At 37.1% G+C, this 24,606-nt stretch overlaps 1 protein-coding gene across 2 annotated transcripts in view; it reads right to left on the reverse strand.

Moving 5' to 3' along the window:
• PDE7B (phosphodiesterase 7B) overlaps positions 1-24,606 on the reverse strand; it is a 171,813-nt gene that overhangs the window by 114,330 nt on the left and 32,877 nt on the right. For both annotated transcript variants that reach the window (XM_051792596.1, XM_051792597.1), the window contains one exon: positions 835-895. In XM_051792596.1, the coding sequence (XP_051648556.1) occupies positions 835-895 (61 nt within the window). The remainder of the gene's footprint in view (positions 1-834; positions 896-24,606) is intronic.

A 24,606-nucleotide genomic window follows, 5' to 3' on the forward strand; every position in this document is an offset into this window, starting at 1 on the left:
ATCTGTTATTACAGAACACAGCTATGCACCCAGATGGAAATTAAGTTCCTAGACATTGCCAGATGCAGTTTTAAAAATTATGACTATTTAAATCTTCACGTTATTAGATGCAATGCTCTAATTTGCAGCATGTATTTATGACCTGGCAGGTCAAAGTCTTCAGAACTTAAAACCTAATCCTACAAGAGTTCCATGATTTCATTTTTTTCTGACTAAACACTATCTTTTAGGTTTTTAGACACTTACTCCCTGTTTTTCACTGTGATACAAGCTGTGCTGTTTATGTTTCAGTACTAACATTGGAGATGAAACAAACAACCACAATAAAATTGGTCACGGAAATTAATGAAACATAGCAGAACCTTCCTGTATTGTTTCTAAAGAATAGACGTTTCTACTTAATACTCATTTTTACAAAGCTAAACTGGTGCAAATCTGAAAAATCATAGTGATTGAAATTTTCTTTATTGATGTAGCTCAAAGTCTGATCTAGAGACTTTTGATACATGCTCACGAAATTAATACTCTCTTTCAAAGTGCAGATTTTCAGCTTTTGGATATGAGTTCTGGACTTTAGTACATCAGAGGTTGCAATTATAGTGTTAGTACAGCTGTATTTTCATCTGCATATGTACACTACTGGAACATATATTCTTTGTTTAAATAATTGAAAGTTCACATAAAGAATATATTAATGAGGACTACACATGGATGAGCTATGTAGATGTCACTGGGAATTGTCATGGTAATTATCATGTACTTTTTAGAAGAAATCCTCAATTAAACATATTTCCACACACTTGTATTGAAAAGGGAAAAGACTCTTACCCTTACCTAGCATGCAAACACATTTGGCATTCTGATCAGGACTATCAAATGAGATTTCTCCGCACCTCTGGAAAAAAAAAAAAAGGATATATTTAGTTAAAGATAGTATCCGTGACAGTATCCCTGTCCTCGCTCTCTGATATCTCTGTTTATGTTTTGGAACTAGAGACTTTCAAAGACAGATTGCAAAAATGTCAAAATGAAAATATTTGCAAGTAGCCAAGGTTTGAGAAAAAAACGGACATCACTAACGCGCAAGGATGGGTCGACACTGTACCCCAGGCTGTTCAGCAAAAACTCAAGGTAACATCTATTGCCTTGGTAACTATGTCTTAAGCTACTGCCTGATCCATGTTACTGCTTCAGACTCAATTTTACAGGAGGCCTCATTTACCACTGGCAGACTTCAGTATGCAGACTTAGTTGTCACGTGGCTGTACCCTACACAGGATCTGTGAAACGATTAATCTGAAAACAAAACTGTGCTGTGCTGATCAAATAATTTGTATCTCTGTAAAATGAACTTATTTAAAAAAAAAAATCCCCAACTCCTAATTATTTATTAAGCAAAGTTGTCATTTCACAAAATTTGAACTCTCCCTAATACCTATGAGTAAAATTGGTTTTTGTAAAGTGAAAATAATTTATGTTTCTATGCTAACATGTTCTGTTAATGAAAAATAATATTCACATAATGTTCACAGATACATTTTCAAGACTGATGTCTGTCCCTACCATCAAGGATGATTCTCTCCCTACACAAATCCAGTCAAGGAACATTATTAGGGTTATGATCAGAATACAGGAGTGTTGGGTTGTTTTCAAACACTATCAATTCTAAGTTTATGCAGACAGGCCTGTCAGTTTAGCTGCCAGGAGAAACATAATTGGTGTGGCTCGTGGGTCTGATCCAGTTCTGATTAAAGTCAGTCAGTGTACAGATCCCACTCACTTCAGTAGTGGTTCCTTCAGGTGCTACAAAACAGATTCAGTTTTGTATCACTACACTCAAAGTTCATGACAGGGGCTTAAGAATAGCCTCATATTTTATGGGTAAAAGTGGTCTATACTTCATTTTCTTCATATTTATGGTTTTGATATCTATGACCAAATAGGAATAAAAGCACAGTGCGTCAAGTTTAGAGAAATCACTGACAGTTGTCCATTTCCCTTCCTCCTCCTTTCTCTCTCTTATGCACTTTCTCCTTTTCAGCACCTATGGTGAAGTCATTAGTACTGGGGGGTATTTTGCCATTTCTTTTTAGTTAATAAAAGTGACGCAGCAAATGTGAAAACCTACAAAGAATCAGATAAGTAAAAAGCTCCAGAACTTCAAAGAAGATAAAACACAGCAAGAGTTTCATAAATGAACAACGCTTTTGGAACTCCCTGTTTTTAAAAAAGCCTTTACCTCCCTCACATCAAAATAAACACAAATAAACAAACAAAAGTCCCACACATAGTCTTTTCATATATCAGTACATCTAAAAAGAGTAAACAGACGCCTCTATTAACTTTCCTAGGTGGGAGCACATACTACTGAAAGATTGCAAAAGAAAAACATCTAGTATTTCAAAGTTAATTTTATGAATGCTTTTATACTAGCTCTCTGTCAGGAGAAATAGGAATAAAATATTTATTCTTCTAGGAAGAATGTTAAGATATGGGCATCTTTTCACAGAAATCTCCCAGCTACTTCTTCACAACCACAACATACTTAGACAAACACAGATGTAAGGCAGCATGTCAAAATTCACTGCCCACTTCACCTCTGGATTTATTCTACTCTGTGAAAACCTTTTGATTCAGTCCCTCAGAAGTATGGTATATTCCGGACATATTTATATAAACATCACATTTCAGACTGGCAAATGGTGTCTTACAATATCTAACAATACTCACCAGTCTTAGTGTTATGAAACTGGGAATACAGCTAATGTTCCCCAGAGTCCACTAACATCCCACAGGATCCATTGTGATGATGCATGAACTTTGAAAACTTTGCAAGTAAGATTCAGACAACTGTATATGAACTCATAGTCTTATCTGAATTCCCTTTATGCCTACAACCCACAGAACTGTTTGAAAATCATGTTATAACAGTCAGTCAAGGAGATTTTTTGATTTTTTCACTGCTACCACTGCAGTTGGAAATACCAGGAGAAAGAGCTTCTGCAACAATTTAATTTCTGTTGCCAGTAAGAGTTCATAGCTACACATTAATAGGATGAAAAATAAACTGTTACCAAACTGCCTAGAGCATCTGAAAAAGACCTAGTTGGATCCTGGATGTGTAAAATGGCACAGAAATACAGCAGGAACTCCTTTTTCCTCATCCAAAAAATAGAGTTGTTTGGGCATTTTTGCTGTTAGCAAATGTTTTCCATGAATAAGAAGTAAGGAATGATTTCAGGATTTAATCATTAGGATTAAACTGAGACTTTGCCATCAGAGCTATGAATTCCTGCCAGGGCTGGATAAGTTTCTCTGTCCTTTTCTTGGCCTGGCTTACTTCCTTTTCTGGTTTGGGTTTGTTCTGCCTGCTTGTACATTGGGGCTGGTACTGAGAGATGTGGCCAAGAGTGTCTCCAGACCCAATACATTTCCAAACTAGTCTTAAAGCAGCTGCTCCTTCTCTCCTGAAAATGTCAAAGTTGGCAGTAGGGTCAGTAATGGATCCATCAGAGCAGCAAGAGGCATTTAACATTAGAGGCTGGTTATTCTACTTTTTAATTTCAACCACTCAGAAAGCAGAAAGTGAAGAATAACCCTGGACATATCTGCTGTACATAAGATGATCGATTGCATGTGTGTGGATCACCAGACGTGAAGCTTGGGGAAGCTAAGAGAGAACTGTGACATCTCCTTTAAAGACTGTCTAAACAGCCTCTGGAAACTGTTGCTTATAAGCAGCACTAGCCTTATTCAGAGGAGTCAGGTCTGGAAGAAATACCAGTTTTCTGTTCCCATTTTAGAGAAACACACATATCAATGGTGAGCTGCAAAGACCAAACATATAATCCAGTTAGGAAGAGCAATGAACTCCTGCAGAAGACCTGCCTCTGAACTAAACTTCTTGAAATCTCTGATGAGGTTGGATTCATAGTTCTGACCTATATTTAAAGCTCATTAAAGTTCCAAGATTTCACTGTCTAAAACTATGATAAATCCCATTACCTAAATGATCCCTGAGTTTAAGATACTTTAAATGTCAATTTGGGCTTCATGTCTAGGACTAGTACAGTACTGGCTGGACTGACTCTGTCGTATGCAATCCTGGATGTCAGGCTATTAAGTTTACAAAGGCAGCCCTGCTGAAAATAATACCACCAGTGTTCAATTCCCCTGAAATGTGAGATCCTTTACTGTTGAAAATCTTAAAACACTGTTGTGTTTTGAAGTGGTCAGATTTAACAAAGAAATAGGCAAATACAAGTAAAATTCATCCCTCAGAGTTTTCATTATACCTTTATATATTTTGAATAACTAACTCTGGACTAGACTGGTTTTTTCTCTTTCTGGAGAAAAGGAAAGGATAGTTACTTTCAGTTAATGATATTTTCAGTAATAGAGATATATTTCCACATAGGATTGCAGCCGACAGTTCATTACACATGTGAGATTTTTTTAATATTTATAAAATAAAATGAATTAATGAATTATCTACTCTCAACTCCCTTTTTTGAGATAAGATGCATGCCATGATGTTGAGTCTGTTACACAAGCTGATATGCAGTAAACTAGAATGAAACTTAGAAATTCCCCATGGAAAAGAGACTGAATCATGGAACAGCTGAAAGTGGAACTTGAAAAAAAAAACACAAGAAAAAAATGAGACAGTTGCTGTTAGAGAACAGGGACAAAAGCACATGGTATTCTGAAGGAATGTGACATGAACTCGAGCCCTTTGATGAGGTAAGTAAATTGGAGAGCTTGAAGCCAGCCTGGACAATTATGATGACCCACTACCTCTTGTCAGAAAAGGGAAATACTAAATTACACAGGCACCATTTTCCATGGACTAAGACTCAGCTGGAGAAAGGTGCTCTCAAGAAAGATGACCTCTTTGCAAGATACTATGAGGAGGGAAAATAGGAAGTTATCTACAAGGAGCCCTGTGCCAAAACAGTGTAAGTAAAACTGCAGAAAAGTAGGGCACAACTAACTGGAAAAAAGTCCATGCATAGAGTGGATGGAAAATCTACTCTAGTCTGTTGTACTAATGCAGAAATGCATCTCGTATTACTTCTCTGGTATTACGTGATCATGGATTGGATGGGTTTCCATTTCCAGCATGCCTGGGCTCACACCAGCTGCATTTGAGGACTGGAGATATGTAGCAATATGTAGCAATAAACAGGGTATATATACCCCAGCCAGAATATGCCCTTAGTTTGTTGGTCTTTTTGTTTTCTTTTTTAATGTTGTGGAGAAAACTTTACCTATGAAAAAACAGTTTTGAAGTCATTCTATTCAACTTCCATCTGCGTGATGGATTAATGGATTACTCATTTTAAGAAGAGAGATGCAAATCAAGTAGTTGAAATAAATGGGTTTAAATTCTTTCCTATGATAAAATTCAGCAAATAAAGGTCTGAAAGTGTTTTTCGTGAGAATTCCACTAAGTGGCATGTTAATTTTCTACTTATTAAAGGCATATAATTACATTTATCTAACATTTAACTGTTTTACTAATGTTAGTGTATAGTGTTTTAAAAAATATAATAGGAATTGTTCTGGCATGATATCTGAACATCTGCAATTTTGACCTTTTTAAGCTGGAGGCACCAAGTTTTGTAAAGCCAGCTTAGTCAGTTAAAAGGTTATTGGAGTAGGAACCATATTTATAGGCTTCTTCACTCTGTTCTGTTCTGTTCTGCACATCCTGAGTATGCAGTTCAACACGTCTCTTACAACATTGCAATAATCAGTGAGGTACTTGATATACATGATCAGCCGAACATGACAATAAATGTTGGATCACTTTCTTTTTGCAGGAGGTGACAGAGATTCTTGTACTTCCAAATAGAGGAGATGTGTTAACTGCACATTGATTGCATGCCAAATATTTTTAAGAGTCCATCTGATTTCTTTTTTTAAAGTAACCTTAAGTTACTTTAAACTCTTACCAATAGTAGACAGAAGTGGATTCCACTTAACATTATAGTTTGGTAAAAGAGTTTTTTCTTTCCTTTTTTTGCAGAGTACTATATATAATTTTTTTATTCCTTTGGAAAAGAGAGTTAAAAATATATTCACAGACACATCTGATTAAAAAAACTTAAGGCAGAGCAAAAAACTTGTATGTTTTATGAATAAATGGATAATCTCAGGGGCAAAAAAGTGCTACTGTTACTCATATTTCTGTTTTCCTATTACATTTCTTTCTCCATCACCTTTAAAAAGTACTTGATTAAAGCTCTCTAGTATGCAAAAACATCATTCTACTTGCCTAAGGATTTAATAGATGTAAAGTCTGTTTGTGTGAAAAACAACACTACTTGGTAAGTCTTAGCAAACTTTTATAAAACAAGAGGCCACTCATAAATAGCTGAAAACTAAGGGAAATATTTCAAAAAGAGTCAGGCCACATGCTGTTCATCTTCAGGTTGCATGGGAGGACTTTTAAGATTGATTCACCTGATGAAATATCAGAGTGTAGGAACTGTAGGATACCCAATGCCTTGTTACACTTGTATTAGGTATTTCCCCTTCTGTTTCTGTTCTCTGAGAGGGACTAAAGAAAGTATGGGAACTACCAGAACAGACTGACATGTGCAATCTATCTTGCCTCCAAAATGAAAGCCTTATAACAATATCTGCTCGTCATTAAATCAATGTTTATGTAAAACAAGGAAGTTCCCTACCAATACTCTGCGTAATCTTGAGATACACTTAAATGTCAAATACTTCTGAGATTTGCTGAACCTTTACCCGTGGTCTTTGTTGGCCTGAGCAAAGGAAAGAAAGCCATTGTTTTTATTTGTTTAAAGATGAAAGCTAGTTTTCTCTATATCACACCATATTTTAATTTTAACAGGCCGATATTTGATCCATTTTATCTGGAGACAATAATTGCAAAAAGATCACCCTATACATGTAACCTTGAATTGCTGACTACATTTTCAAGAACTTTACTTAGCCTTTCTGACATGAAAATATGTGTATAATGAATACAACTTGAGAATTACATATAACAACATTCCCGGTCGTAGCAAACACTAGAATCTTTCAACTAATGAAATTGCCCAAGATCTATAAAAATTTGTGATTAGTTTTGTGTATTACTTCCCAGGGACTTATTAACTGTTCCCATAATGATTATAGATAAATCTTATACTTACTTGAACATTCAGACCTACATTTGACAAATTAAGGGTTTCACTAAATAGGGCTGAAAAAAAGTACACTTCTCTTGAACCAGTGTGCATTACGTGTATGTCCATCCATTTTTAACTGTGGTGTAATCATAGCATAGTGACAATTGCCTCTAAAATACTATTAGAAGTCAGAGTGCTACATTTGTTGCTCTTCAAATTACTACTATTGCACTGCAGCTATTAAATTGCAGCTATACTGTATTTCACGGTTTAAGTTTCCAGCCTCCCTATTTAGTATCAGCATTGAGGCATACTTAAGCTGAAAATTCAGGTTCTATTAACATCTGGATGATTTTCTGCAGAGTAGAATAGCTCTATCTGGGCAGATTTGTTTTGAGAGCTTCTCCCTTTCTGAGTTTCCCCAGTGAAAGGGAAGGTTTCTCTTCCCTCCAAGAAGTTAAAAACATGTTGCTCAAGTAGCTTTTCGACACTGTCAGTGTCAATCTCCAGCAGCACCCTGGCACTGCATTTCATTCTGGAATTTACCATGTATAGACCCTCGGCTAGTCTGAATAGAAGACCCAGCAAAATAAGTAATTGCAACTTAATTGAGCAATAATACCCAACCAACCATTGCCAGTAGTCAGCATCTTGTTTGTGGGCTAAATAACCTGAGGTGAACCTTTAGGCAGTTCATTTTCTCACAAACCTGTGATTTACTACAGTTAAGAGTGGCTTGAAACAGATTAATGTTGCTGGAAAATGGATATAGCAGTTTAACTGCTTTGTTTTCTTCTTCAGTTAAGGAAAAAAAGTTTAACAGCTTGTGATTTCATTAGGGAGGTGCCAGTAGCCCTGACTCCCATGAGAATCTGTCAGTGTTTCAATATGGCATCCCTGTTTATAACAGGGGCACTGGGAGCCAAATCCAGAATTACTAAATAAAAATGTTGAGTTTTAATAAGCAATAAGTTGAGTGTGCATTAACAGGCAAGGCACAACTTCTAGGCACGTTCTGAGGGGGTACCATCGTCCAAGAAATGTTAAAGAGCAGATGAGTTTTTTACCCTCATGGGATGAATGTGCATTACAGTTTATTTTCTAGTTTACATTTAAAGAATGTAAAATATCTGTAGATTACCTAATGGATCCTCCCACCACAAAAACAGTTCTAAGTGGGAGGGAAGATGGGAGGAAAATACCAGCATTAGGGAAAAGGCAAGTATGTTCTCTTTATTTATTGTTGCTCTGATGTGAAACATCAAAGTTCTCTGTATTTAAACATTTTCTGGACCACACAGTTGTCTTTCCTCCTCTGAATGGTAGACCTGGCCTGTTTTGCTAATTGCTTTCTATGGTCACGGCCATTTTAACTTTCACTTTCTATTGCAATGTCTAATGGGAAGAAAATATGGGATTAATTTGTGAAAATTTAGGTCTCAGCTTCAACTGCATGTTTTTGTCACACTGATCTAGTGGATCAAAGGAAGGGTCAAAGCCTCAGAAGTACCAGCTGACACACCACTCTTTCCAATAAGCAAATCAAAGGGCTATGGGAGAACGAGTCTCCTGAAGAGTCTCCTCAGGCTGTTCAGAGCAATGTGGGAAGAATTTTGGCACCTGCTTATTTGTGTGTGCCCACTGCATATGGTTTGCATACAAAAGCACAGTCTCAGGAAGGACGAGATGGAGTGCCAGTAAGCTGACACAGGCATCTGCCTAATAAGACTGTCTTCCTGACCACTTTCTGAGTGGTACCAAGCACCAGTGGCCACCTGCTCATGGCCACTTGCTTCTCAAGAACTGGGCATCCATGGTTCCCCAAAACGTTGGAACGTGCTGAGGCAGTCCTGTTTCATCCTTTCTAGGACTTAATTTTTAAGGAATGGGAGTTGGTGAGAACAACCCATGCCCAAAGAATACCAGCAACTAAGTAATGTGTTTACAAGTCCACTACTTTCACTCACTTTCTGGCATAGATGCATACTTAGGTAACAAATAGCACTGCACCAAATAAACCATGTAGGAGAGAGTTAGAAGTCATCAAACCTTAAAACACACATGTGGAACTTCTTGTCAAGCTTAGAGCTTCAGCAGATGAGAAAATAGACCACTTACAGGCAAAAAGCAGAAAACTACTTTTCCATAGTTCCTCGCCTCCAGTGTGCACCACACTGCTTGGATCTGAAGTCAGTAGGGTCTCATGGATAGATACTCAGTGATTGCAAAATTGGCCATCTTGTTAAAAGAGAGTTTTTCCCTTCCTTTTTTTCTTCTCTTTTTCTCCTTGCTCTTTCCCTAAGGTAACTTTGAGTTTGATGTCTGCCATCTGTAAGGAACTAGGTAAAATAAAACTTTGTATGAACAAAGTCCTTTCTGCAACGCTGTGTGGTCACGTGATACCCTAAGGAGACCCTGGCCCAACTGCTGTGCAAAAAGGACACTACCAAAGGATGGCCTCAGGCCTTGTTTTCATTAGCTGTGCAGATGATTTCAATGTGTCACAACATGAAAAGCTCCCTTCAAACTGTATCTCCTGAGTTTATCATGAACCACTATGAGTTTTACTCCTAAATTTTCTTCTGGTTTTCTTTCTCAAACATTATGAGCTCTCCTGCCTTGTACTTATTTTTAAGCTCTTTTACCACTGTAAGCAATATTAATAGAGAAGCTCTATATGGAATAGTTCTGTAAAAATGGCCTGATACAAAATTTTGTGGTCACCTGTCCAGCATGTTACCAAACACCTACTGTAAAAATGGGCATCTATACTGTTATTTTATCTTAACACATGCTTCTACTGTCGTAGTTATCGATTAGAAGTATTTATTGTACTTCTGTGTAATACTCATTGAGTATCTCCCTCACTGTAGACATTCAAGAACTATCTGGATGCAATCCTGTGCCATGTGCTCTAGGATAACCCTGCCTGAGCAGGGAGGCTGGTCCCTTCCAACCTGTGCTCCCTTCCAACCTGACTCATTCTGTGATCCTATGATCCTGTGATGCTCTTACATTAGTGCAACTTAGAAAAGAAAGTCAAACCAGAAAACTAAGTGACTTTATCACTGAAAAGATGGCTTTTATAACTTCTAGTACAGCTAGCATACATCATGTTTGTATGTGCTGAACATATGGACCTAAAAAACAGCAAGTATTGTTTTGACAGGAAAAATTTGGATTTCAAAAATTCTCATATTAAACACTGCAGAAGAGCATCTTCTGCATTAAAAAAAGTGTCATTGGTACTAACATATCTTTGTCAACTTTCGAAGTGGGATTAACAACTTATCTGCAGCCATACAAATGTCATTATTATCAGGATATACTTAGATGCTACTGCAGTAATCCCTATGAACATATTTCAAGACACAGGGAAATATACACATTTTTTGGATATATCAGTTACTGTTTCCAAGGTTGCAGTCTTTTGGAGGAATGCTAAAAAGACTAATTTTCTTCATGGAAATAATTACCAGAAGCAGAGGTTTGTGTTGTTTGTTTGTTGGCTTTTTTGTTTTGGGGGGGTTTGGGTTTTTTTGTCTGTTTTGTTGTTGGGTTTTTGTTTTTGTTTGTTTTTGTTGTTGGTTTTTTTGGTGTTTGTTTGTTTGTTTTATGTGTGAAAGTATCAGTTCAGTATAGGTGTATTGCTGGCAAGTACTGCACAAAGCTGCTCTTTTCTCTTCTGTCACTTCTCAACAGATTCTGGTTATAAGCCAAGACTAAATCTATGCCTACCCTTCAGGTGGTAAAAGGAAAGGACAAAGCACCTACAAATGTTTTACTATGGTAAAACTCATCATAGGAGTTTACACAAGGAATGAATTGCCCAGGTATCTTATTTCTTCTCTCAGAGTCCCAAGGCCTTCCCAAGTGATGTGCATCTTGATTCCCCATAAAAAAATTGTACAGGGTTTTACAAGCATTTATTTTAGACTGCAGAAACAACTAGAATACAAAATAGCAAAAAGACTATGGGAACAAAATGTTCCCTAGGTCTACACTCAATGCCTTCTAGAGCCATCAATCACTAGTCTAGAGAAAATAAACCCACCATATTTTCATAGCTATCTGCAACTGCTGTCATAATCCTGTTTAAAGAATAGGTATTCAAACACATCTGAAATGCTCTTATGGAGTTCACTTCTATCTATAATCCAAATAAGATCCTGAGGGTAAGAGAACTCTTAAGTCACTCTACTGCAAGCATTTTACCTGCTATGTTTTGTTTTCTTAAGTTTTCATCAGTAAGAAGCATGAAAGTATTTCAGACTTGATTATGAAGAACTATATTTTTGCAGTAGAAAAAAGGTCATGCATCTCACACTTTAACTACAACATAGAGTAAAGCATGTTATATAAGAAAAGTAGTATTTATTAAAAAAGACAGGCTACAAATTAATTTCATACCATGCATCTGTACTAAAACAACTTTCTTTGTAATGGAAACAAGGAAAAGGAAGTAGTTACTATTCTTTTCAGACTTTGCTAAGAGGCCGCAACACCTGATATTTATGGGATCTAAATGAAGGTTAGAGAAGGACTTGGTTGAATATAGTTCCCTCCCTTCATCTGGATTTACATTCTGAAGATAAATTCTCGTGAAGAGACGTCTTTCTGCTGTATGTAGCAAACCTGAAGTATTTTGCAAAAACGGCAAAGCCATGTCTCCTGTTACTCCCTATTCAACTACATACTGTTCTTCTGGGGAAAACAGAACTGTACTTCATCTGCAGAGTTAAAAAATGTTAACTTGTTAACCTCTGTTGTCATGGGAATAATCTTACATTGTCTTTTGGCCCGGTTCTGCTCATATCTTCCACTCTTACCTTCCGAAGTCAACATGGTGAACATTTTACCAGTGAAGTTTCTATCATATATCCCCTACCTGTCTGTACAAAACCAGACAATGCCTTTGATTTTTAGCATTAATCAATTTTATTCTGACTAATATGGATGGCATCATTTCTTTTCAGTGTCTGTTACCAACCTTATCACCATACGTCTGAGTTTCTTGCAGTAGACATCCTAAGCAATGTGACTAATACTTGCCATATATAGTTCATTTTTTATCTGGTCCCCCAAGGGGAAAACTGGGTGCATTATCCATAATTTTCTTCTAAAAATATTTTATTCTTGGATCTATTTGGTTTTTTTGTCTTGTGCTATTTAAGTGGAACTGCTGTTATGTATTGATGTTAAAGATGGAATTGAAAAACAATTCCTAAAATCTCCTGGGTTTGAATTTTTTCCTTGAAATCCCAATTGTTATATGAAAGGCTTAAAGAAAAAAATCATTCTCCCTGTATATTTTTAAACAATTGCTAAGATACTGAATGTCTTACCAGGTTTTTCCTTTAAATGAAATCTCTGTTTTGATAGAATGTCTGTTTTCTAAAACTCCAAAACAATTAACATGTACATCATATTTAAAACTACGGTGGGTTTTTTTGGATCTCACTTTAGGGACTGACCTCTAGATTTTTACGTTCGCAAACGAAGAGAGATGGAAATTTCCAGAGATTAATTTTGCCCACCTGATTACAGAGAAAGCCTGGATGCCTAACTCTCATCACATATAGTTAGAAGGATTTAGCTGACTCTAAATGTAAACACCGACTGTATATTTGGACCCTAAAATCAGTGTTAATCCTGAATGTTAGAGGCTGGATCTCCGCAGCTGAAAAAATGTTCTCTCAGTTGCCATATGACAGTAAGGCAGCTGACAGGTAAGCAGAAATAAGGGACTTGCTAATGGTCTCACCAGGACATGTGCGATATCCAGAACAGTTGGTTATAGAAGGAGGACAGCATGGACTGTTTAACAGCTCTAGATTCATTGCATTTTTATGAGAGAATTTAGAAGATATTTTTTTAATACTTCTTTGGTGACTGTTATTAGGACTAATTGACCACTTGGGAACAAGGTGAATAGCACAATACAGCTGTGAGGCTCACACACAAATAAAGGAAAATATGCTATTTTCTTCACAGTAAACAACATCATTTCTGAAGCTATGGGTAAATCCTCTAATTTCCTCTTAACTTTAGAGAAATGATAAATCAGTAAGGAAAATAATGTTTCCCATTTTCTTATTTTATATCATTATATATCTTTGTATATAACATTGAATTCTTACAATGAAGTATAAAAATACAGCTATAATTTCTTGAAGGTAAGGATTGTTGAGTAAGTTATACTTTGTGGGAAGCAGTGGTACATTTAGAAGTTGTGCAGTGCAATGATCGAGAGCAAGGAGCAGAAACACTTTCCTTGCCAGAATCTGAAAACACCTCTTCTTAAAAATTTTCTTTTTAAAACATTTATACATTATTATGTATGTGTCTGTAGTATTTACATATGGTAGACAGTTGTCATTCTTTACAAATGAGTCATGGTTTCCCATATATTGCAATATACCTGAGCCATGTGACTGATAAAACTGCACATATTACAAGTGGTACGTCCGTATCATTTTACAGAGAAAGAACAATGACTTTTTTTTTTATATCAGTGTTTAGAAACTTTGCTTAAAGTTCTTTTCCTAGCATTTCCAAAAATTCTTTTGAAACAGATTTTACATAATACATAAATAACAAAGTTGTATCTAATTATCTTGGCTGACTTTATTTTAAAACCTAAAGGTACTGTTCATTTTATGCCACGGAATCCTAATTAATAAGCCAAGTGAAAATGCCTTTCAGTGCAAACAAGTTTCTCAGTGGAAATGCACTGAGTTCTAACGAAAGGAGGTTTTGAAGTACCCCCTGTTTATATGGAAACACATGAAATTTGCATTTGGATCTAAAGTCATGTTGCTCAGACACACCTGTACTATGATGCAGATGCATTTCTCCTATTTGAATGCTGGCAATGCAATGCTGACTTACTGACTGAAACATATGTCATGATGAGATTGATACAAATAATGTAGTGAGTTTTTAACAGGTCTCTGCAAGCAAAAAAAATCTAGTGTCTTGTGATTTTTATGTTTTTTTAGTTTTTTCCATATTTTGTTAGGGTCTTCTTTACAATATTATTTAACACTACCCTTGGGGCAGGCAAGGTTTTACAATTAGATACCGTACAGATGGGAAATCAAGGAAAGGACTGATTACACTAATTTGCTAAAGGTCAGTAGCCCACTGAAAGAGCAGGGAGGAACATTCCAGTTGTCTCTAGCTCTAGCTCTGTGTACTATTTCTTACACTAACAGTATGACTACATTTATCTTGTTGAGTAATGGGTGTGTAAATATATGAACTAATAGTATTGCATGATGAGCACTCTCACCTCATAAAGTCAACTGAGCAACATAGGCCAGAAAAATCAGCTTTGGGGGGAGATATTTTGAAAACAAATGTCACATTAGACCAGAAACACTGAGAAGATTTTTTTACTGAAAGGCACCTACCTCGACGACTTAAGAGCAGAGTTATTAAAACAGCCCTGTGCTTGTTGACCATTTCTGCCCTTATGAACTTGTATGTAAGTAAATCCAGCACATTCAGGTAATGTTTTGATGAGCGCAAGAGGCATTGTTTGACTCTGATCTGCAGAGGAAGTAAAGATCCTGATTGGTGCAGAAGTGATTCCTTACCTAAAGATGACCATACACACTCCCTCCCACCTCCCTATCTGAAATCCATTGGATGAATCCCTGGGGTGTCAGCAGGCATCACACATCAACAGCAAAAGGAACCATGAGGAAGGGTGAGCATTGTCAGCATTGTGCATCAGATGGTCTGTTCTGTGTTTAGTGTTGACACATTCATCTGGCATGAAACTAGTTGGATTTGTACAGAAATGGGAATGAGGATAGAGATGAAAACTGTCTTCTCAGGACTTCCCTTCAAGGGGAAACACAGAAGGGTTTATCCTGATGAGATTTCTGTTTTCAGACTAATCAGTCTTGGTAACAAGTCATAAAACTGAAACCAAAGAGATTCTAATTTTGAAAGCAATCAACAAAAACTCCTTAAGTTAAAAAAACCTCTAAGTAAAACTAATCTTCCCATCTGGATGTACAGTAATCCAAGAGTACGATAAGACAGTTATTGTGTGGGTTTTTCAATGTTTTTCTTATGTTTTGTTTTTCTTATGTCTGAGGCCTCCTTCCTCAGTGCATTAGGAAACATCCATTGCAATATTAGATTCTCTAAATGAAAAAGAAATAGTTCTCTAATAAATTAATAGATGTTCTCTAACATAGGAAGTTGTCTACTTGAGTAGCTCCATTTCCAACCATTGCTAAAATGATCTCTAGCTGATAGACAGACCTCTTTTGCCACTGGAAATCATATTTCAACTGAATTAGAAGGTCTAGTGACATTGGGCAAGTGCTGCTTAGAAATTCCAGCTTCAAACAGGGACTGATGTGGACAATATTCAGCATCCCCCATGTGCAGACAAATCAGGTGGCAGCCATCAACCTCGATCCCAAACAAGACTCAACCCTGCTTTTCTGATGAGCAGAAAGGCAGTTTTCCCCTCTACACCTAATTCCTAAACCACCGTCATTAAATAAAACTACTGTCTTCTATTGTTTTAACCACATATGAGTTTAATAACAGGTCCTGTTCATCACTGAATGTCCACCAAAAACCAAAGCCATCACACATCAGCAGCATTCTTGACACTACTGTGATGACATAGCCCCTCATTCAAAGCTGCCTGTTCACCTTTACTAGACTCACTAGTTCAGCTACTACTGAACTGTTTTGCTGGTGCTTACTAACAACAACATGGGTCAGTGTGATTTGTATTATGAAGTATATTTGCTATTCCACAGTTAAACTGCTTTATGAGAGAAAGCTCTGTCCTAAGTTCACCTCCCTTTTCAACATGGAGATTCGACATTGTTTGAACACACATTTATTTTTATCTGACGACTATATAGAAGGGATTAAAAAAGCCTGTTGTAATAACACAGAAGTCTGGAAAAAGATTAAAAATGTGTCATTCCCATAGAAAGGATGTTAATCCAGTATCAAAAAGTGTTTAGGCTGTGATATCTTTGGAAGCTTACGGATGTCACCTTACAATGGTGTGATGGCTATGCACGGTCTAACTGAAACTAAACAAAGCCCAAATTCAATGTCATCTTGATCCTGCTTATCCTTTATACATTATATCACACTAAAGCAGGGAATTTCAAAACAGTAAATTGCTATAATCCCAATGGAAATTCAAGGATGGAGAATTTCCTGTCCTTTGATATTTAACATCAGAAATGCTAATGTTTTCTTTCAGCTTACTTTTATTGGTTTTTCATAATACTTGAAACAATACGTAAAATAAATATTTTATAATTTTGTTCCTGAACATTTTCACAAAACAAACACAAGATATCGCAACCTTGTCTACTCTGTTGGCCTTCACCACAAGTGTCCAGGACATGAGTGTCTCCACCCACCAACCAGCTAAATAAAGCATTAAGATGGTATTTTAAAAGGGAAAATCAGGAGTGTGCAAGGACTACTTGAGAACCCATAAGAAGAGATAATGGGGAAAGTATGCTTTTAGAGGGTTCTTCGACAATCTTTACCAAAACCATAAGACACAGTGGAAACTCAAGGTTTCTTTTATAAAAACAGCAGTTACTAAAAAATGCTTAGCCCTCTGTAGCTAGACCAGGCACAGTGAAGTAGCCACAAAAGTATCTCTCTAAATCTTTTTCCAACCATCTTTTAAAATTTTCTCTAACCATCGTTTTAAATCCTGGCAACCTGCATCTTACATCTGGGAGACCCGATATCTGTCACTCAGCAAAAAGAAACAACTATCTTACCTCACCTCCTGCAGAGATTACTAACAAAGAACACCAATAGCCTTTATACCAAAACACTGATAGTTTCAAAGCCTGCCAGAAACACTCTTTATCCCATGCAACATCACAATAAAGAAGCTTTGTTCCCAAAGAAGAGAGAGCATCAGCAAGCCTTCGAAGAAACATTTCTCATTGACCAGTCACATCAGTGGGCTATGCTTCCAGAACACTAAAATGACCAGATATGTTGGCCTTCTTCCAAATGAGAAAGGGTTAACATATTTTCAAACCACTTTACACCTTATTCAAAATGAAAGGAAAATGTTTTGCCCAGAATACAGGATATACATGAACAAATGCAAATTTACATGTGAAAACATGAGCAAGCTACAGACTCAGTTCTTCAGTTCATAATACAGCTATCCTTCTGAAGAGCAAACCAAGTGACAGCACAAGCTCTGCATTACAAAAGAGGTGAACAACAGCAGATCAGACAAGTCTTTGGAGAGAATTTAGAAAAAGGACCTGAAACAAGAATTTAAATTCATGCTTTCATCGAAAGTACTTAAAATATCTCATAATCACAAACTACTAATACTTTTCTATATAGTTTTTTTACATCAGTTTTCAGGAGCTGATCAGTGATTTCATCAAAGTATTATCTGGTAAATCATTCTTTGCACATATTCCAGTAAAACATAATTATTTTCTGAACTTTCCATTTTGAACATTAAAGTGTTGTCTATATTATCAAATTAATGATGTCAGGAACTGTTCTTTTAGGCCAACTGGCACAGAAGAGTTCACATCCATTATATTAAATTCTGTTAGTCTCCAAAACAGTGGCTGCAACCAAAATGCTACTGAGTCCTTGCCCAATGTGGACTCCTCAAACTGAACCATGAATTCCTTGTAAAAGTCATAGTTAGTCCTGTCCAAGAATACACCCAGTTATTGATAATGATTTGATCATATAATTGGCAAATTCCAGGACTTTTTCTAAGATAACTTTATTAATTATTATGGGCTGGAGTGGGGTTTGTCTCACCCTGTTTTATGTGCCTGAAGCTGAGTAGCTACTGCAGTCTCACTCCATGACAGTCAGTGGCAGTTTTGTTTGTAGTGCACACTTCAGGGGTCCATTTAAGGATGAAATGGAGTACCCTATAACTGTCTGTTTCCCTCTGCAGACTAAAAGCAGCCCACAGCCCACAGTGACAAATGAAGTGAGACCAAGTTCACCTGAGGATGAAATTGCTGTGAATCAAATCAAACCCCATGGATTAGTACAGTCTACACAAGTGCTAAAAGAAAGAACCAATAAGCAATCCCCTGAAACTGGGTGAATTACTGTGAAACTGCTTGTTCCTGTATGCCTGGCAAGAAAACCAAGCTCAGAGTCTCCCTTTCCCTGTTTACAGTGTGAGGTTTCTGTGTTTAATTACCTCACAGAGATGTTGTGAGGCCCACCTACATAATGTTTGCAAAGTAATGTTTGTAGAGCACTGTATGGTACACGAAAAGTAGGCAGGTGAGCCGGGCACTGAGGCAGAGATGGAACAGGCGACTGAGCTCTGGATTCCTATGCTTCTCTTCACTCCTCTGGTAGCTTTTGCACCGTGGCTGCAGACATTTAGATAGCACAGCCTTCAAATTCATTAATTATTTTCTTGGAATAAAGTGTATTTAGGACTCCCACATAAGACTACTGTTTACAGAGGGCTTTACAAGTTGCTGCTGTTTTCTACTTCATGTTATGTCCTGGCATTTGCACACAGAGTGGCACGGATTTTCCAGTTAGTACCCAACCTTGGACAGTTTTAGCTCCCGAGGAAACTGCTTAGGAAATATGTGTGAAAACAGCACTCTTAAGGGAAATATTGTTACTGAATTGTAACAATCCTTACCAGTGACTACTACGCTGATATGTATGCACGTGTGGAGGAATTCACTGTAGGCTCACAGCAATCAGGGAAAGCCAGACCATCTAGCATGAATGGTGGCTGTTTAAGCAGGGCACAATATTGCTACTGTTACAGACAGCTGAGAGGAAGTCTTAGAGGTGCATCGTAGTCCACTGACTGCACACTTCTGTTTGACAGCTTTGAAAGAGGCCAGCGAGAAAAATCTACACCTATTAAGCAGTGGTAAACACTGCTCCTTCCTGGGGAACAGTGAGAGTTGGGAGACAAAAATTCAGTTGCCTTAACCATTCCCTTCCAGGAAACAAAAATATCTTACAATTTAAAGCTCCATTTTACCTTCTCTATATTGGCTTGAATGCATTAAAAGAGCTGAAATTGCAGAAAGCTGACCTGTGGCTTTCGAATCCTGAGAGTCTAAGCAGACAGACACATAGTTATAATCTCGGCACATCTCCCATTTAGGCCGTTTGGTTCAATTTAGTCCCAGAATAAGCTAGCCCCTTGCTGGCATCAGAGCACTTGCAAAATGTTCTCAGCACAGGAATGTAACACTGGTGCAAATCCAATTTGAAGCACGCAGTCCAGAAGGTGTGAGCTCTCCTCCCTTGCTTTCATTAATAGTCACACCAGGCAGCCTTCTCTGTTATTTCTTGTTATATATGCTGTTATGATACAACTTCTGTGCTTTAAAACCAGTAAACATGGTCAGGTTACTCTTCAGGAGATGACAAGAGGGACAAGGTTCCCTGAATCGCCAAGTACTTCAAAGAAGGATTTGACTTCTTTGAGGGTTTAGGATGGTACCAGCTGTTGATGGTAGTTAATATGGCACACAAAGGAGGCTGAATTAACACTGGGTTTAACTTCCCTGAATTAACAGAACCGCAGCAAAATGAGTTTATTGACTTGCTATGAATAGTATCTATAAAATTTGATGCATACTCTAGAAAGCATTTAATTTACGCAGATTATAGTGTTAACTATCACACCCAGCACGTACATCACACTTTTACCCTAAAAAACTATCAGTGCTCCTAGAATACTAATTATTTTTACTGGTTATAGACATCACAGTTCCTGTTCAATTATTTTCCTTTAGTTTCCTCTGTCTATAGACTGCTCTACTTTCTCCTAATACTATCGTCCTCCATCCTTTCCTAAATAAGTTTTTTTTCTATCTCCACTATCTGATTCTCATATTTATCCTTTACCAACTTGGACATAAACTAACACAAATTGCTCCAGAAACTGATGTCCTGTCATTAGTTTAAATCCTGTTTTTAGTTTAAAGAAATTGCAGCAGACCACAAATGTACAGAAGGTGCTAAGGTAGAACAGCTGAAATTTGCATATATGAATGTGCCGTCATCAAATCCCCTGCTCCGTAAATTCTTGACAGCAACTTTTCCTCTTTCCTTAAAGATGCACTTCTGGGTATATTTATCATTGCTAAGCAGTTTGCTGCCTGTCTTCAAGGGTGTGCTGACAAATGCACATCAACCTGACATGAACTTGGACCTTCCTCAAAGAAGAGTTTTCTAGGTTTGAACATGAAAGGGAAGGCAAAGGGGTGTTATTTGCTGAGCCAGCTTTGAACAGAGGTATTCCTGAGAGATGACAGTGGTGACAAAATACAAAACTTTTGAAGTGACTTTTTAGCACTTGTTCGTAAACTGGCTGTGATTTCAACAGCTGGTTTTACTGAACTAGATGGAATCATCTGCAGAAAATCTCTGCCTGTCTCATGTGGGAATATCTCATTTGAAAACTGAAATGGGCCTTAGGGCCCACATGCCCTAAAGGTTTGTGCTTAAGGTATATCTAAATATACATAAATATCCCATCCAAAACCAACATGGCTGCCTAACGTGCCACAAAAGGGATGAAAATATGTGAGTGCCCCTTCTTTTACTGCAGATAATGGCCAGCTCAGGATATCAAACACAGTTAAGTTACTGGAGTGAAGAGTCAAGGACTGGTTTGCAATAGGGAAAGAGTAAAAGTGCAACATTTGGCACTCATGGCACTATCACCTGGGAAAGGAAAGGCTGGGGTTTAGATTCCTGATTCTGCTTAGTATTTTGTATTAATTAGCTATTAGCCAATAAAGACTACAGATCCTTTGGTCTTTCTCTCCTAACACCATTGTCCAAACCATGAAGACAGAGAACACTGCTGACTCTTACCATTGGTCCTGATCCACTCAATCTTTAATGGCACTAGGCAAAGAACAAATTCGAGAGATCATATGGACCATATGCATACTCCAAACTGCATGTGATCTGGGGGTTGGCAAGGTATGAGATGCCAGCCTGCCATACACCAAATTACTGCTCTTAGCAGTAGGCCCTTAGTACAAGATCATACAGAATAGGCTTCAATATAGCAAGGATGGTGTTGTAATGTCAGTCACCTGTTTATACAAAGAAATCTGAAAATGGTTTTTCAGTTTCTCAACAGGGGCAGGATCAACAAATAAAAGGAGTTGCACTATGTGTCTTGGACAGAAATATTTGCATGAGCCTTTGAAAAGGGGGATGTTCAAGAAAGGCTTTTATTTTTACTTATCCTATTTGCCATCTGAAAGTGCTGTTGTCTCAGTTTATAAGTGGCTCAGTTTATGAAAGCCTCAAAAACAAAAATTGAAGAGAATCAGCCCTTTTTACTAGCACATTGAAATGCTTTCAGATATTTTTCGGCTAGAAATCCATGCTCTGGAAAGATTTAGAGGCAAAACAATTGTGTAGGATAAAGGGAAAGCAAAAGTAGTCATTAGAGTTGTGGGCAGCACAGGCATTTTAGCAGTTACTTAGCAACTTTTAAGCAGCCACATTTGGGAAAATAGTTAAGGAAGAGTTTGGTGAGGCAGATGGACACAAAATTTAGAAATAAATAAATAAAGGACCACTAGAATATAACAGCCCTGAATGTTTGTTTACTAATAATGGGAAAGAGCAGTTGCACAATACTCAGGCTTTCAGCTTCTATAAGAAACACAATCCCTACGGAAGAAATTTTGTAAAAGCCCACTATAGAGTAAAGGTGAGTGCTGATATTTGGAAGTATTCAGCAGCTGATCCTGTTCAGATCAACACTGTTATTCTCCAGAAAGATGCTGCAGGGAACTCTCTTCAATAAAACTAAAATGTTACTGCTAAAACATAGTTTTACTTGCATTTCCCATACTGCATATGTGTTACTGGGTAAAACCTGTGAGAATATGTTTCCATGGTAGATGCTTCACAAAATAAAGCTGTACTGTACTTTTGTTTGCCACTGACAACATCTTGGAAGTTGGGAGATATACCAGTAATCATGAGGCAGTTATGTTGTTGAGATAAACCACAAAGACTTTGCAAGCTTCTGCTATGCAATTTTTCTGCAATTGTAGTTAACAATTTAGTTTCCATAGTAGCATTTACCTATTCTTACCACAACTGTTGACCTGATTTGTTAATAAAAGAAATGAGCACAAGTAAGTAACAGTCAAGCAGAAGTCGTGGAGTTCCAAGCAAGCTGTGGGGAAGGACCGAGCTGCATTTGTTCACCAGTGAGCTTTCACAAAAAACAAGACCTAGCTAGGACTAATGCTTCATAGAATTGTAGAATTATTAAGGTTGGAAAAGACCTCCAAGAATACCAAGTCCAATGTTCGATCAAGTACGACCATGACCACCAGCCCACATTTCAGACAACAGTTTAGGCTGGAATTATTTTTTCTTCTATAAAAAAAATTATAGAAGATAATTCTGAGATAAAAGTACATAATAAATCTTTGCTAAAATAATATCGCAAAGTTTGTAATGTCATTAAAGACTCTTGAATACATATTGATGATGAAGTGGCATTAAGGCAACCTTAAACCCTTATATTTTCTAAGGAAATGTCATTGCTTTCAAGATTGTCAAGTTTGTCTCTACCACCAAGTTTGAATCATATAAGCCTTTATGACTTATATGTTGCTTAGTCTCATTTAAAAAACATCTAATGACACATGGAAGTTAAAGATACAGTAACAGGAAAAATGTGAAAAAGATATATATGGAAATATTGATGTGTACATTGTTTCTGGACTCAGTTGATGGCAATGTTAACTGGAGATGTGGTGCTGCAACTATTTAGATAGAATCAGAACATGTAAGAGCAAAGGCAGTACAGTATACACTTGTAAACCTAAGGGCAGAAGGTTCTGCCAGTTTTTGGTTCTGTCTTCACGTCTGCATATTTGGGATGAAACTTATTTCTTCCAGAAATATTTTCAGTCTTAAAAATCATTGACATACAAACACCACAAATCTTAGATTAAGATACTTTGTAGATTCAAAAAGCCTTATTTGCTTTGTCACTAGAGGCTTCTAATCACTGATGGTTTACTGCAACACTGTATAGAAAAAACGCACACCATATTGGAGCAACCAGAAAGACAGCACACAATGACTGGAAAACTGACTAGATTCTAGATGTAAATTTACCAAGTGTAAATCTTATGTCTTTTTTTTTTTTTATTCAGACTGCTATGTACTATTGCTAGTGCCTGAATTATTTTACAATGAGCTCTTTATGACAGGAAATCAAAATTTTAGCCATATAGTATGATGTGATCCATCATTTTTCTTCATATGAGATTATGCCTGCTAGCATGTGTCTGTCTTTTACTTACAGATGAAACAAAAACCAGATAGAATCCATGAAATCCTCTTTTTTTTTTTCTGTCTGAACTGAAGCACAAATGGAAAATATAATTGAAGATTCAAAATCAAAATGGAACTTCGGGGAAAAAGAAGGTGTAGCAAAGGCGAAAATGTTAATTGAAATCACATGAACTTCTGAAAACATTTCTGGTTTGTGTTTTAGTTTACTATTGATCTCATGGTTTGGGTTAATCAGGAAAGATTTCTCCTTGAGAGCAGACTCTCTCCAAAGGCGGCATGATTTTGGTGAACCACAAACTAGTCACCCTTGTCCTCCAAAGTGCACCTCAGTGAGGTATTTGTTATCATCTTCTAAACTAAACTGATCTTCTCAGCTGTGACAGTGTTATCACCACTCTCCAAACCAGGTTTTACACTGCAGCATGAGGCCCGTAACACCACTCCAAAGCACATCTAGGCTGTATATTTCTCTAGGCTGTATATATTGTTTTTAACTCGTAAGAACAAGTTGCAGTATGGTGTAAGAGCTTCAGATCATGACCACGCTGATTATTAGTCAAAGTTATAAGATAAGCAACTAATTTACTTTATCATAGAGAAGGTAAAACAACTGGTGTTATCTTTAAACAAGCTACACCAGATAAAATAATATGAACTGTGCATCTGATACTTATGTTCTATCTCTAGCAGAGCCTCCAGATTCCTTCTTGCAAGAAATCACTCATCTAGGAGAACCAGAAATGTCCTTATCTGGCTGGCCAAGATGTCAGAGTGATGCTTTGTAAAAGAATCATCAGGATATTGCACAGCATGTGGCTGTGGGTTTAATTACCACAGGATACCTTATCTGGAACACCTTCTCTTTAAAACAGCAGTTCTAATCTTGACTTGTGGTCCTATGATTATACCTTCCCCATTGTCCCTAATAAAACTGTCTTTGCCTGGTGTATATAGAGGCATTGAAAACTGTTAATCAAATGTAGAGAAAATCCTATTCATTCAATTAAAAAGAACAGTGATACCTGAGAATCTAATTTTCCGAACAACCACCCCCCTGAATATTCAGCACATAAAAATACCAAAGTTTTATCCACCTGGCATTCAAAAACTA

This window comes from Manacus candei, unplaced genomic scaffold, assembly GCF_025592945.1.
Source record: "Manacus candei isolate 608988 ecotype Guabito, Panama unplaced genomic scaffold, ASM2559294v1 h1tg000034l, whole genome shotgun sequence".
Classification (NCBI taxonomy): domain Eukaryota; kingdom Metazoa; phylum Chordata; class Aves; order Passeriformes; family Pipridae; genus Manacus; species Manacus candei.